Below are 13,608 nucleotides of genomic sequence, written 5' to 3'. Positions count from 1 at the left end.
TGATACAGGCATCTCACTTAGGGATGACCACTTGAGGGCGTTAATTACCACCTACTACAAGAAGCTTCTGTGAACAGGGTTGAGAGAAATTCATGGCCAGCTTTTTAACTTTGCAAACTTTTTTCTTGAGTAATGAGGTTCTTAGCCTTGTTACTGATCTTTCCCTACTCCATCTGCTATCAGCCAAGGACGCTGTTCTCAAGAACTTGTGAGCACATCTGTACTACTGTGTTTTGAGAGACATATGGCTAGACACCAGGGATCTGATTAGAACTGTGTGGCTAAGGGAACAAATTAGACCTTAGTGTGCTGACGTCACAGCAACAATTTATATGACAATATGACTGTGAAGCCAATTTGCATTATCAGGAGCTGGGTAGGTCACCAGCAGTTAATTCAGGCCCTAACTGTTTAACTTGAGAGCTGAGAAAACAAAGGACAAGCCATGCTTGTGAGCACTCCTGTGTGGTGATGACAGCATGGCCTCTGCCTTGGGCTGTTGGGAGTGGATGAACACACATTTTAAGTAGGAGGTGACCCAGTGCTGCATTCTGCATGCCCCTCACTTGCAAGAAGCATGTGCATGCTTACCTCACATGCGAACTGTCAGCTGATTCAGAGTTCACTGCACTGTTTTGTTCTCAAAATTGTACCAAAAGAAGCCCTATGGAGCAGGAGCAGGCGTGGCTGCTCCTCTTGGCAACCTGGTGGTTGTCACAATCAAAATAATTGTCTAAATAAACTTAACAGAAGTTTTCTGAATACTTGGTAGTACACATTTCTAAAAGGTATTTGCAGAGAAAGAACATTCTGATTTTGGCTATTCTAAACCCATGTGGACGAACTGAAGATCAGCCTTCATTTTGGGTTAGCATTGTTTCTAGACACAGTTGACTGTCAGTGTACCGGGATCCTACAAGGAGATGACAAGATGTTCAACTCACACACATATGCAGAAAGTAGTTTTATTATGTTAAAATGTTGCATTGATGAGCAGCAATTATTTATGTGGAGGGTTCAGAAAACGATGACTATTTGCCTAGTTTATGATTACAGCCTCAATTATGCACATTCCTTCTAGTCATTTCTGAAGTCGAAGAGGCAGTTAGCTTGTAAATCCTGTCTGTTTCTATCCAATCACAGGAAAGAGTGCAGGATGGACAGTGTTCTCTTTAGAATTTACATCTTTAGAACAGTTCGAATGCTGTGAGACAGAAGCAATAAGAATAAAATTTGAAAGATGAACCAAAAAAAAGTTCCATTTATTTATCCTGCGTGCGTGTGTGTGTGTGTGTGTGTGTGTGTGTGTGTGTGTGTGTATGCGCGCACGCGTGCGTGTGCGAGAGTGCGCACCCTGGCATGCCTGTGGAGGTCAGTTTCCTTCTGCCATGTGGACCTAGGGATCAAACTCCGGTCATCAGGCTTGGCAGTAGGCACCTCCCTCTGATCCATGTCACAGGCCCTGCGTGGTGAGCTTTTAACACCAGGGACAGATTCTGGAACACATCTGTGAACTGAAAACTCACCTCTTCCCTGAGTGCATCAGATCAAAGGCTTGGTTAATATGGTCGAAGGACAGACTGCCGGTCACAAATTCGTCAACTTTGATCTTTTTGCACATATATTCAGACACCAGCTTTGGGACACTCTCTACACTCTTCCATCCTGTAAGAAGTCACATTCTTAGAGAAAACTTGGGAAATAAGTTTCTGCTATATGCTTAGACATGTTCTCTTCCTGGGTGACATAGAGGCAGTTACAAATGAAGTGGAATTTAAGGGGAAGGAGACATTCTAAAACTGATGTGAAGTGAAGAAAGAATCAAACATACCCTTAGTTGTGAAAAAGTAAACATTTTAGAATTATTGTTCTTTTCCTATATTAGAGTTACAAATGCTGGACCTGAAAAGGCAGCTACACTGGAGGCCGAGGCAAAAAGGATGGTCTCAAAAACAATAAATTGAAGAATTCTGCTGGAGAGCACTTGTCTAGCGACTATGTGCAACTCCAGCTTCAAAGGTCTTTTCAAATCCAGCTACTGGAACACGGTGCCCCCAGGAGCATGTGCTGGTCAAACAGTCCAGGACACTACTTAATGACTCCCCAGTGTCAGCAGCCAACACTGGCTGATTCTGAAAGCCTCTTCAAGTCTCCCATGAAACAATAATTCACGATACAGTAACAACACATGTCATGCATGATTTGTGTTAATTAAGAAAATGAGACTGGCTTTTAGATTATGCCAATGGAAACGGTTAGAGAAAAATCTCCATATGCACCAAGTTACCTCCAAAGGCAGTGCCTTTCCATGTGCGGCCTGTCACCAGCTGGAATGGACGCGTGGAGATTTCTTCACCTGAAGCAGCTACACCAACCACCACACTGACACCCCAGCCTTTGTGGGCTGCCTCAAGGGCTGACCTCTGCATGCGTGAAGATGAGAGTCAGTCACAGGCATTCACCACCTGCCCTGAAAATGCCCTCTTTCCCAGAAACCCCAGGAGAGCAGGGGCGACACATAGCCTTTTAAAGAAATGGTAACAGATGCCCAAACATTGTTTAGTAATTTTAACTTTTTTGAGTAATTATATTTAACAAGTATCTTTAAAATTCAACCTATTAACAGAAATTGAGCAAATCTAAAGCTATTTGCTTTCTGTTTTAATTTTATATCCTGTATCCACAATACAAATGAATGACTCCAGACTACTTCTCTCTCAGGAGTTATAAAAATCAGTTATAAACACACTTAAATGTCAGACCTGAGACTTTCAAATTACTAGAAGAAAATATAAGGGAAAAAAAGATATTGAATGGGGAGACTTTTTTGGGGTAAGAACTTAAACAACGTAGGAGGCAAAAGCAGAAATAAACAGATGGGGCACAGCAAATGAAAGACCTCTGCGTAGCAGAGGGAAACAGTGGGGCAGAGCACAGGCATCTGATGATGGGCTGGTACCCAGATTGTATAAGAAACTTCCCAAAACACAACAGCAAAAAGCCAAACAGCCTGGGCAAGGGATATAGAAAAACAACAATTCTCAAAAACAGACCCAGACAGCAAATGGATACATGAAAAACTGTTCAACATCACTAATTCAAACCGCAACATATCAACTCATTACAGTAAGAATGACAACTATCAGAAAGGCTGCAAAGGAACTTTCTAGACTTCTCCATGAAAGGAGATGTAGCAGGAGCTGTCTGAGCTGTCCACCCCTCTGGCCTCAGCATGCTCATTAGCTATAGAAAATGATTAGGAAACCACTGACTGAATTTTGGGGGTGAGGGAGGGTGAGTCAAACCCAATACCATTTAGGAAGAATTACAAAAGGCCAGCAGAGAATCTAAATGAGGGAGAAAGTTCAAATAGACTTCACAAACTTCCGAGATTCTGATCCGAACAGAAGGGATTCTATGACAAGGGAGGGAACAGGCAAGTATGGATGGCGTAAGTGGGATTCGGGCCAGGCGTGGATAATGGTTTCTGGAAGAGGAGGAAAGACAGAAAAGAGAGATAGAAATGTACACCTGGGGCTGGTGAGATGGCTCAGCAGGTAAGAGCACCCGACTGCTCTTCCAAAGGTGCAGAGTTCAAATCCCAGCAACCACATGGTGGCTCACAACCATCCTTAACAAGATCTGACTTCCTCTTCTGGAGAGTCTGAAGACAGCTACAGTGTACTTACATATAATAAATAAATAAATCTAAGAAAGAAAGAGAGAGAGAGAGAGAGAGAGAGAGAGAGAGAAAGAAAGAAAGAAAGAAAGAAAGGAAGGAAGGTACACCTGCTCTTAGTAACCTTGGAGAAGGTCCAAAAGAAGACAGCTAGCTCTCTAAGAGTGTGACAGTGTGGAGGCCAAGGTGGTAAGAAAGGAGCTGGTGAGAGTACGGTCTCGCCTGCTTGGGCCCTGGGGTGCAAATGTGTCCTCATCAGACAGGATGGGGAATTCAGTCTCTGTGTGTGAGTGAACACAGAGGGTCATGGTGAACACAGCAGTCCCAGACAGACTGAACTGCAATGGAAGAAAGGGTCAAGAGGAGAGACTACAAGTTCATCATGACATTGAGATATGGCTGGAAGGTAACACTGCTGAGGGAGACCAAACACCAGGACTGGAGCGAGGGGTTGCTGTTAGGTTAGAAGAGCTGAGCTGTTTTTACTTGATGAGAAAGAAGACTGTCTTCTTATGGGCATCATGCACAGCTTCCAAAAGCAAGTCATCACCTCACATCCGAGTCACACTGTCAGGCTGTTGGATGGCAAAGGTGAGCTAAAGGAAGACATGCCAATACACCGGGAAACATGTGACACCACATGCAATGCCTCCTCATCAAGTTTAAGCTAACCTTCCTAAGAATAACTTCTCTACCCATAAACTCTCCTTCCTGAGAAGAGAGCAATGAAGTGGATCAGGCAGGCAAAGCATTTATACACATAAATAAATCTAAAAGTTTACTATTTCCTAATTAAAGATTTCAGTGTCAGAAGTAGCTGAAGGACACTCACTATTTAATGTTGGTGACATACTACGAGAATCTGCATCCTTCGCTCAGGAGACCATGTCAGGAGGTGTGTGTATCCAGTTCCAAAGCTCATGCTCTTCACACTAAACCCTTCATTTTAGTAAGCTTCTTTCCCTGAGCCCTTCTGTAATTCCTCATTCAATAGGTCCAAGGAGTTCAAGGAGCTATTTCCATCCACTGCTTTCTCTACAAGTAATTCCTACCAAAGCTGTTTCAGAACCAAAGCTTTAATCATGAGAAAACGGCACTTCAGAAAAGAAACCGAAGCCCAAAAAGAATGCAGGCGCACGTACTCACCATGACCTTCACGTTGCCAATGCACTCAAAGGAGTAATCCACGCCCCCATCTGTCATCTCAATGAGAACTTCCTGGATGGATTTACTGAAGTCCTGGGGGCTAATACATTCAGAGGCTCCAAATTCTTTGGCCTTTGCGAATTTATCTTTATTGATGTCGATACCAATGATCCGGGACGCACCAGCCACTTTACAGCCCATGATGACCGCCAGTCCAACTCCTCCCAGGCCAAAGACAGCACAGGTAGAACCAGGCTCCACCTATCATCAAAGACAGTATCAGCTGCTTTGCTAACAGTCATAGCCTCACAGATCGGCCATGGTGTGCCAGCAAAGAATGTCTCACTGAAATGAATGAGGGCAGAAGCCGAAGCCGTGGCCAGTCTCTTACCTTGGCAGTGTTCACAGCAGCCCCATAGCCAGTTGAAATACCACAGCCGAGAAGGCAGACTTTATCCAAAGGGGCCGAAGGATCGATTTTAGCAACAGAGATGTCAGCCACAACTGTGTACTCAGAAAATGTGCTAGTTCCCATGAAGTGAAAAATAGACTTTCCTTTGCAGGTAAATCTGCTAGTCCCATCTGGCATTAATCCCTTGCCCTGAGTGACTCTAGAGAGGACAGAGGAAAAGGGAAATGAAAGGGGAGACTCACTTCCTTAACTCTGTATCGGTTTTAAAAATAATAACCAGCCAGGCGTGGTGGCGCACGCCTTTAATCCCAGCACTTGGGAGGCAGAGGCAGGTGGATTTCTGAGTTCGAGGCCAGCCTGGTCTACAAAGTGAGTTCCAGGATAGCCAAGGCTACACAGAGAAACCTTGTCTCGAAAAACAAAAAAAAAACAAAAAACCAGCAAATACTCAGAAAAGTACACTAAGACAAAAAACTTCCAAAGCAGTGGTTCTCAACCGTCCCATCGCTGCGACCCTTTCATACACTTCCTCGTGTTGTGGTGACACCCAACCATAAGACTGTTTGCATTGCCTCTCCACTGTTTGAGACAGGGTCTCTATGCTACTGTGTTAGTCAGGCTGGGCGAGCTGAGCTTCCAGGCTGTTGTGTCTTCTCTTCCCATTTTCCTAGGGTGTGCTGGGTGTGCCTCTACTGTGGGCTGATGTGGTTTCTGGGGAATCTGAATTTTCCCAACTGAGCCATCTTCTCAGAACGTTCATCCTTTCTAATAAACACAATATTCAAGTTTATACTCAGATGAATACTCTAAAATATATACATGAATAAATATACAAATCAGAAGACAGTTCTATACATTGCTGTAGGAGTATAATCTCTGGAAGAAGGATCTATCTAGCAGGCATGTATACATGCAAACATCCACTAGGCTGCACACTTATAATTTGTGTGCCATGAGTACTGTAGTGGTGTATGTTTTACTGCAATAAAAAGGGAAACAAGCAAGATCTAAATGGCCTCAAAGGGGCCTGCCACACCTTACAACAACCACCCTTTCTGTGTCAGGGGGTTTGTTATTTCCTAGAGACCTCACACTAACCTTATGTGGCAACTTTTATTACTCTGATTTAATGGGCAATAAAATAGCTCATAAAAAGAACTTCATTTCACTTTTAAAAACATGTCTTTCTTTGCAAATTGAGCTGTTAAAGAAAAGAGAATGTATTCAGAATAATCTGACTCCCTCTTCTGCCCCCTCTTCTTTGGCTCTTTGAACAAGATCATACACAGTCTGGGCTGGCTGCAAATCTGGGATCTTCTTGCCTCCATTTCCCAAGTGTTGAGATTACAGGAATGCCCGGTAACAAGCTTTGTTTTAAATCTTGATGGCTAACTGAGATTTCCCAGGCTTGAATTTCTCATCCCTGGAAATGAGCTTCCAGAGCTTAGGAACACTGACAGCAAGCCTCTGTAAAGACAGATTTAAGTAACTCCTGGAAAATGTGCTGTATAAATCACAGAACAATTACTTGCTGTTTATGAGTAATTGTATGTGTATGGGTGTTTTGCATGTATATATGTAAGTATGTATACCATGTATGTGCCTGGGTTCCTGAAAGAGGGTGTCAGCTCCCCTGGAACTGGAGTTACAGATGGCTGAGAGTTACCATGTGAGTGCTAGGAATCAAACCTGGGTCCTGTGGAACAGCAGCTTGCCCAAGTACTTTTACCCGCCATCTCTCTAGCACTGTGATATAATATCTCTTATTATAAGAATAAAGAAAACTGGAAGACGGTTCAGCATTTAAGAGCAATTACTGTGCAAGCATGAAGATCTGAGTTCATAGCACAGAACCCACATACCACACCAGGCACGACTCTATAAGCCTGTAACCCTAGTGCTGGGGGGGAAGGAGAAATGGAGCCAGGCAGGCGCTTGCTGACCCAGGCAGGTGCTTGCTGGCCGGCACAGCTGAAAGGAGAGCTTTTAAGTAAGAGATTCAGTCTCAAAGGTATAGGCTGCCGAGGAGGCTGTGTAACCCTTTGCTCTGAGATTCAAACATTTCATTCTACAGGAAGGTACACCAACTCAAAAAGCACCAGGAAGTCCCTGAAACTGGCCAGATACACTTGGCTCCTCCCTGCCAGAGTAAGCAATAAGAGCTGAGAGTTCCCCTCAGACGAGACAGCCAAGCTGCAAAGAAGACTCTCAGCCCAGAGCAGCTGCCTGGAAGAGGCAGAAACCAGCCGAACTGCTTGGAGAAGGCTCAGCTGAGTCCCCTGGGAAGGACACTAACTTGCTGAGCTACCTGTAGGTGCAGGGAACCATGGAGTTGGCCTCGAAAGGCAAGTGTCATGGGTTCTTCAGGTTAGAGTCCATGGCTCCTTCCAGTTCCCAAGAGACCTATGCACTCCCTCAGGCAGTGAAGCATTCAGGCCGCTTTGTGTTTCTCTGTACGTTCCCTTCTTAGTCAAGGAAGCAGAGAAGCCTGACAGGACAATTGCTCTTAGATATTAATCTTGTGTACTCTATGCAGCCTGCAAACTTCATTATATCCTGACAACTACAGCTGTATTGATCTTGGTAACTGTCATATCGTTTCTGAAAAAGGCATCAAAAAGCCAGGCGTGGTGGCGCACGCCTTTAATCCCAGCACTCGGGAGGCAGAGGCAGGTGGATTTCTGAGTTTGAGGCCAGCCTGGTCTACAAAGTGAGTTTTAGGACAGCCAGGGCTATAGAGAGAAACCCTGTCTGGAAAAAAAAGAAAAAAAAAAAAAAAAAAAAGGCAAAAAGAAAGAAAGAAAGAAAAGGGCATCAAACAATCAAAAGCCTGATTGCTTTCAATAAAATTGCCACAGCTTCGGTTATGCTGTGGATCCTCCATCTGGCCTGATTTCATTTCTCAAAGCCAAGGTTATCAGGTGCCCTTGGTCCAGTGAGTTAAGTGCACACTGTGCAGCTGTCTTTGAGTAGTTCTGCTCCTCTCAGTGACCCCTCACCCACACTCCCGTAAGTAACCCCAATAAAACTCAACTGCTTCACCACGTTGGACTGTAGTGGTATCTGTACTTGGGTCTGTTGTGGGCTTCCTGTCTGGGGTGACAAGTGTTGAGTCTCCCCAGGAAAAGTTTGTCACATAACATGGGGAGGAGGGGGTAGGGAGAGATGAGCTGCTGTGACCTCTGCGTCTATCACAGACATGGGCAGATACAATTAGCACACATATGCACATTAGATTTCTTTTTTTAAAAACTATATATATTAAAAAAAATAAAAAGATACTGACCTTATTTTCTGGCAAAGGTTTGTTTTAGGATTCAGACAAAACTTGCATTCTCCACACTGTGGGATGTAGAGTGGGATGACAGTGTCACCTGAGAATCGAATGTGAAGTTATTATCCTGAATGGAGCAGCTAGGCTTAAGTCAGTGGTTCTCAACCTAGGGGTCGTGACCCCTTTGTGAGTCAAATGACCTTTTAACAGGGGTTGCACAGCAATTATTTACATTAGGAAAAACTAGTTACAAAGTAGCAATGAAATAATTTCATGGTTGCGAACCACTGCTCTGAGTGAATGTAGCAGAACTGCACCCTTGTCAGCTGACACAAGTCTGGAAAAAGAACCTCAAGGCTTCGAAACTTTATCTACAGAGCATGGTTCAGGCACTGACCAGCTACTCACGAGAAGTACATTGCAAAGTTTCTGATCTAAACAAAACTCAAAAGGCTTGCTAACTTGACAAGATTGGTTTGGGTAATATATTTAAAACAGTTTCAAATGCAAAAGCAGCCTGCAAAATCGGAGTTAAAATCAATCCAAATACGTGTTTTTCCAGGATGAGGAGTGAGCTCATACTGAGTTGTATAGTTGTAAATAAATAGTTGTAATGTCCCTACAGAAACAAGGTGAAACCATCACACAGAGTGGCTTAAATGCCTTCCTTACCTGCCTTCAGCTTAGTGACCCCTTCACCAACACTTTCCACAATTCCAGCACCTTCATGTCCCAAGATCACTGGGAAACAGCCCTCGGGGTCAGCTCCGCTCAGGGTATAGGCATCGGTGTGGCAAACAGCAGTGGCAATGATCTGCCAGGATGGTAAGAGAAGCCTCTAAGTGTGTACACGCAGCTAGAGTACAAGTCGGGTACAAGACACTGTGTCATACTACACTGTGGACTTGTTTCCCTTATAGAGCTAATTCTCCAAAACTAGCATGCTTACAATCCATGGCATCTTTAGACCTGGTGGACTCCCCGTAGTGATGAGAACAGCGGCACATCGATATACAAGGGGGGGTGGCACGGATCTTTTCCTTTTTGTTGCATGTGATCAAGTAGAGGTGAAGCCGGTGGCTTCCCCAGCGCGGTGCCTTCAGTTACCGAGGATCGAAACAGCTGGGGTCATCTCACCGCTGGCTTCCTAAGTTGGGGAATGTGATGCCTACACAGTCATTGTTTCTTGGAGATGCCTGGCTGGCTGGCCTCTGCCAAAACTCAGAGCTTTTAGTGGAACCGAGCCCTTTTGCTGACCTACACAATTTCTATTCAGATAAGCCTCTCACTGCACTCTCTGGCTTCTAAAAATCCTATCTTGGGGCTAGAAAGCTGGCTCAGCGATTGAGAGTGCTTATGGCTCTTGCGGATGACCCAGTTTTTGGTTCTCAGCACCCACATCAGGCAGCTCACAACTCCCTGCAACTCCTCTGGCCCCCAATGTCCTCTGGTCTCTGCAGGCTCCTGCATGCATGCGGTATATAATCTCAATCAGGCACTTAAACTTACACCTTAAAGAGAAAAGCAACTAAAGGCAAAACCTTGTTTGTATCTCTGCTTTTCTGCTTCTGCTCTGTGTATCCATTCTTGCTGTAAGCCAGCAGTTCCCCAGGGATGAAGCTGTTGGTGTGCCCACACCACTCATTCTCAGTAATCTAGGACAAACTGTCTTCTGAAGATGAACATAAATACATAAAGTATAACATTTTGGACTCTTAGATCGTGGCTGAAAAGGACCTTGAAAAGCATTAGGTTTTGTGCTTCTCAATTGGATACATGCAAACCTTGGGGCACAGGCTAGTGTGTACAATGTGCCTGGTGTCCTGATGAAGTAAGAAGCCGTGACTCTTTCCCCTCAAGGAAACACTGCCCCAAAATGTTAAGGAACAAACACACGCAATGGTTATGACTTTAAAGCATTAACTTTGTGTCATAAACAAGCAGAGAGCAGAGGGTAAAAAGTTTTACAGATGTCAAGGCATCAAAGGTCTCTCCTGAACGTGGCCTTCTGCCTCTCCATAAACTCTTAACCACAGCGGAGGTGAGGAGTGAGGGACAAATGGATCCACAGAACCTTGTCCATTATGGGGAAGGCAATTTAAAGCTCTGTAGGCAACGGAACGTCATCTGTTTACCACTCTAATCAATCAAGAACCTCTTTCCAGTTTTTCCGGAGCAAAACTGAAGACCCTGTCTATTCTTTGATTCTAATACGCCACTCTGTGAGTTATGGGATTAGCAGAAATGGGAGGGTCACATAAAGCCACCTTACACCCAAACTCTGAACGTTCTATTGTGGCAATCCACTAATCCGTAGGTTTGGCTTCTCAGCCCGCCCATGAGCAAATACAGAAAGATGGAGAGGCCACCTTGAGGGAGGGCTGGTGTGGGGAGGACTGCGATTCTGTGGCAGGAAGACTTCCAATGCTTTCTCCTTGACACTGCCCTTTGGGGTTTCTCCCACAATGCCTTAGCTGGACATTACCTTAATTCGAACTTCATGAGCCTTTGGAGGGGCCACTTCTATCTCCTCTATGGAGAGAGGCTTTCCTGCCTCCCAGGCGACTGCAGCCTTACACCTGATCACCTGAAGTGGGGAGAAAAGTAGTAAAGTTTATTCTCCTAAATCAGTAATTACTTCACGGGCAACTCAGATAATGACGATGCTAATGTTAGTGAGCCAGGCTGTGGAGAGGGTTCAGTACATAAAGCTCCTGCCCGTGCAGAGTTCAACTCCCCAGCATAACACCTGGAGGCAGGGTCCTGTCTGTAATTTCACACTCAGATGTTAAAGATGGGATCTTCAGAGCAAGCTGGCTAGATCGAGTAACTGGACTAGAGAGCTCTGGGTTCAAGTGAAAGACCCTGATTCAATGTATGGTGGAGCAATTGAAGACCTGATGTCAGCCTGAGACCTCGACATACCCACCTGTGAACATGCATAAACACATTCACACACACTACAAACTCAGACACATGCAAAGCTAAATAAATAAAACTAAATCGAACAAGATATTCACAGAAAAGCTTATAACCTCTGAGTGAAATGGAGGACTGTTTTTAGGTTTCACATAAATCACACAGTGAATAATATATAATGAAAGGGCCAGATATAGTGAGGCAAACCTTTAGTCCCAGTGCTCAGAGCAGAGGCAAGTGGATCTCAGTGAGCTTGAGGCCAGCTAGATCTGCAGTTCAAGTTCCAGGACAGACAGGGCTACACGGAGAAATCCCATCTCAAACCTTCCACCCCCAAACCACCATCAACCACGACAAAAGATACGTGCATATATGTTATATATATATTTAAATTGTGTATACATATATATAAAATTGAAGGGCTGAAGAGATGGCTCAGTGGTTAAGAGCATCCACCTACTGCTCTTGCAGAGAACTCCAGGTTCAGTCCTATGCATCTACACTCTCACAGCTACCTGTAATTCTAGTTCCAGAGGACCTGTGCCGCCTTCTGGCTTCCACAGGCTTCTGTATGCATGTAGTGCATAGAAACACATACAGGCACACACACATCTTAAGGCACAAGGAGTGTGGGAGTCTGGGAGGAGACGGAGGAGGAGGAGGAAAGAAAGAAAAGGAAAGATGACTATGGAATACATGTCCCAAGCTGGGGTGTAGCTCAATGGTAGAGCATGTGCCTTGAATGCACAAGGCCTTGGATTCCATTCTAGCACAACAACGGGCAAGCCAAGCAAAATCCCACCCAGGATCTGTCACTAGGTTTGGCAAAGTAATTATGCGTCCTAATAATCTTTTCCTTGGAATAGCTTATATATCATCACTTTAGTGCAATACTTCACAGTGGAAAGGATCCTAAGAAATATCCAAATGGGGGTAAAAATACTATAACCATCTCTTATAACTGTGCTAACTAATGCATTAGCCATTTGCCATGGGTGGCTATTGAACACTAGAAAAAGGCAAATGTGAACTGAAATCAGGTATGATGTAAAATTTTGAAAGCTTAGAAGAATGAAAAATATCTCAATTTAAAAATACTGATAACGTGGAAATAATATTGTTGAGTTATCAAGTTGGGTAAGCATACCACTAGAATTAATTTTATGTGGTTCTGTAAAGTTTACAATTCCATATGCAATTCATATCGTGCATCTAAAGCAATGAGCTACCAGAGCGATTACACTCAGTACAGACCACGGAACCAAGCCTAGTGAGAAATGCTGGGTTTTGATCAGTTCACTTGATGCTTATGAAATGTGTTGACAGAATAAAGGTTGCAAGCCACTCACTGGCTTTACTGGAGTTGGGACTTGAAAGTCAAATAACGTGATTTGAAGAAACAGGTACACCGTGCTGCACAAAGAAAGCCAAGGCCCAAGGAAGAGCCTAACTAACTTTGCTTGGTAGTTTTGAGCACGGCCCGCGCTCCAAATCTGATCCTGCGACCCGGGCGCGTTCCTCCGTCCCGCGGGACGGGCGCGGGCCTCTTCCCACCCGGCTCCGGTCGAGCAGAGCAGAAAGCAAAACTGCTCTCCAAGCTCGGCGCCGAAACAAAGACTCCTTGCCCTTGCTGCCGCTGCGCTCGCCTTCCCCGGCGGGCGGCAGCGGGCCACCCCGGCGTTCCCCTCCTCTGCCCCGGCCCACCGCGCGCCTCCATACCTGGTTCGCCATGGCCGCAAGTTCGGGATCGAGCGCTAAGGAAGGTTCACGAGTGTAGCGGAACCCGGGTGTGGGCCGGACGTGCGCGAGGGGAGGGGCTGAGCGCGGGAGGCGGGGCTTCGGGGTAGGCGGGGCGTACGTGGGGGCGGGAGGAGGTGGCTGCGCGTAGGGCGGGGCTCGTTTGGGAGGCGGGCCTAATACCGAAGGGCGGGGCCTGCGTTTCTCTCGGTTGCTGGGGAGGCTGTAGTTTTGGGGACGGTGAAGCGCTTTATTCCGGGCTGGCTGGAGCAAAGCATCTCTATGGTATTTCCTTGTCTAATTCTCGTGCAGTCTTTGTACGTTAGAAGTGAGAGAAGTATATAGTGTGGTAACACGTGTGGGAAGCACGTGTAGAACAAGCCACGCCTTCCGTGTGTCCCTGTCCGCGGTCCCCCTGCCCTCTCCTCCCGCGCTTGCACG

General features: G+C 45.4%; 1 protein-coding gene across 1 annotated transcript; it reads right to left on the bottom strand.

Moving 5' to 3' along the window:
• Positions 1-951: 951 nt before the first annotated feature.
• LOC110319844 (alcohol dehydrogenase class-3) lies at positions 952-13,247 on the bottom strand. Its single transcript, XM_021195486.1, has 9 exons — positions 13,150-13,247; positions 10,997-11,098; positions 9,184-9,325; positions 8,524-8,611; positions 5,217-5,436; positions 4,826-5,086; positions 2,288-2,423; positions 1,527-1,665; positions 952-1,204 (listed from the first exon to the last, which is right to left on the bottom strand). The coding sequence occupies exons 1-9, from the start codon at positions 13,159-13,161 to the stop codon at positions 1,180-1,182; spliced, it is 1,125 nt and encodes a 374-aa protein (XP_021051145.1). The 5' UTR covers positions 13,162-13,247; the 3' UTR covers positions 952-1,179.
• Between the last annotated feature and the right edge of the window lie 361 nt (positions 13,248-13,608).

The sequence above is a fragment of the Mus pahari genome, chromosome 4 (genome assembly GCF_900095145.1).
Source record: "Mus pahari chromosome 4, PAHARI_EIJ_v1.1, whole genome shotgun sequence".
Lineage (NCBI taxonomy): Eukaryota > Metazoa > Chordata > Mammalia > Rodentia > Muridae > Mus > Mus pahari.
This window is presented reverse-complemented; position numbering and strand designations above follow the sequence as displayed.

Excerpts from the sequence above, each read along its gene's own strand:
- LOC110319844 (XM_021195486.1), bottom strand. Across the intron at positions 8,612-9,183 it reads GGTCACTAAGCTGAAGGCAG|GTGACACTGTCATCCCACTC; the intron begins GTAAGGAAGGCA and ends TTCGATTCTCAG. Across the intron at positions 5,087-5,216 it reads CTGCTGTGAACACTGCCAAG|GTGGAGCCTGGTTCTACCTG; the intron begins GTAAGAGACTGG and ends CTTTGATGATAG.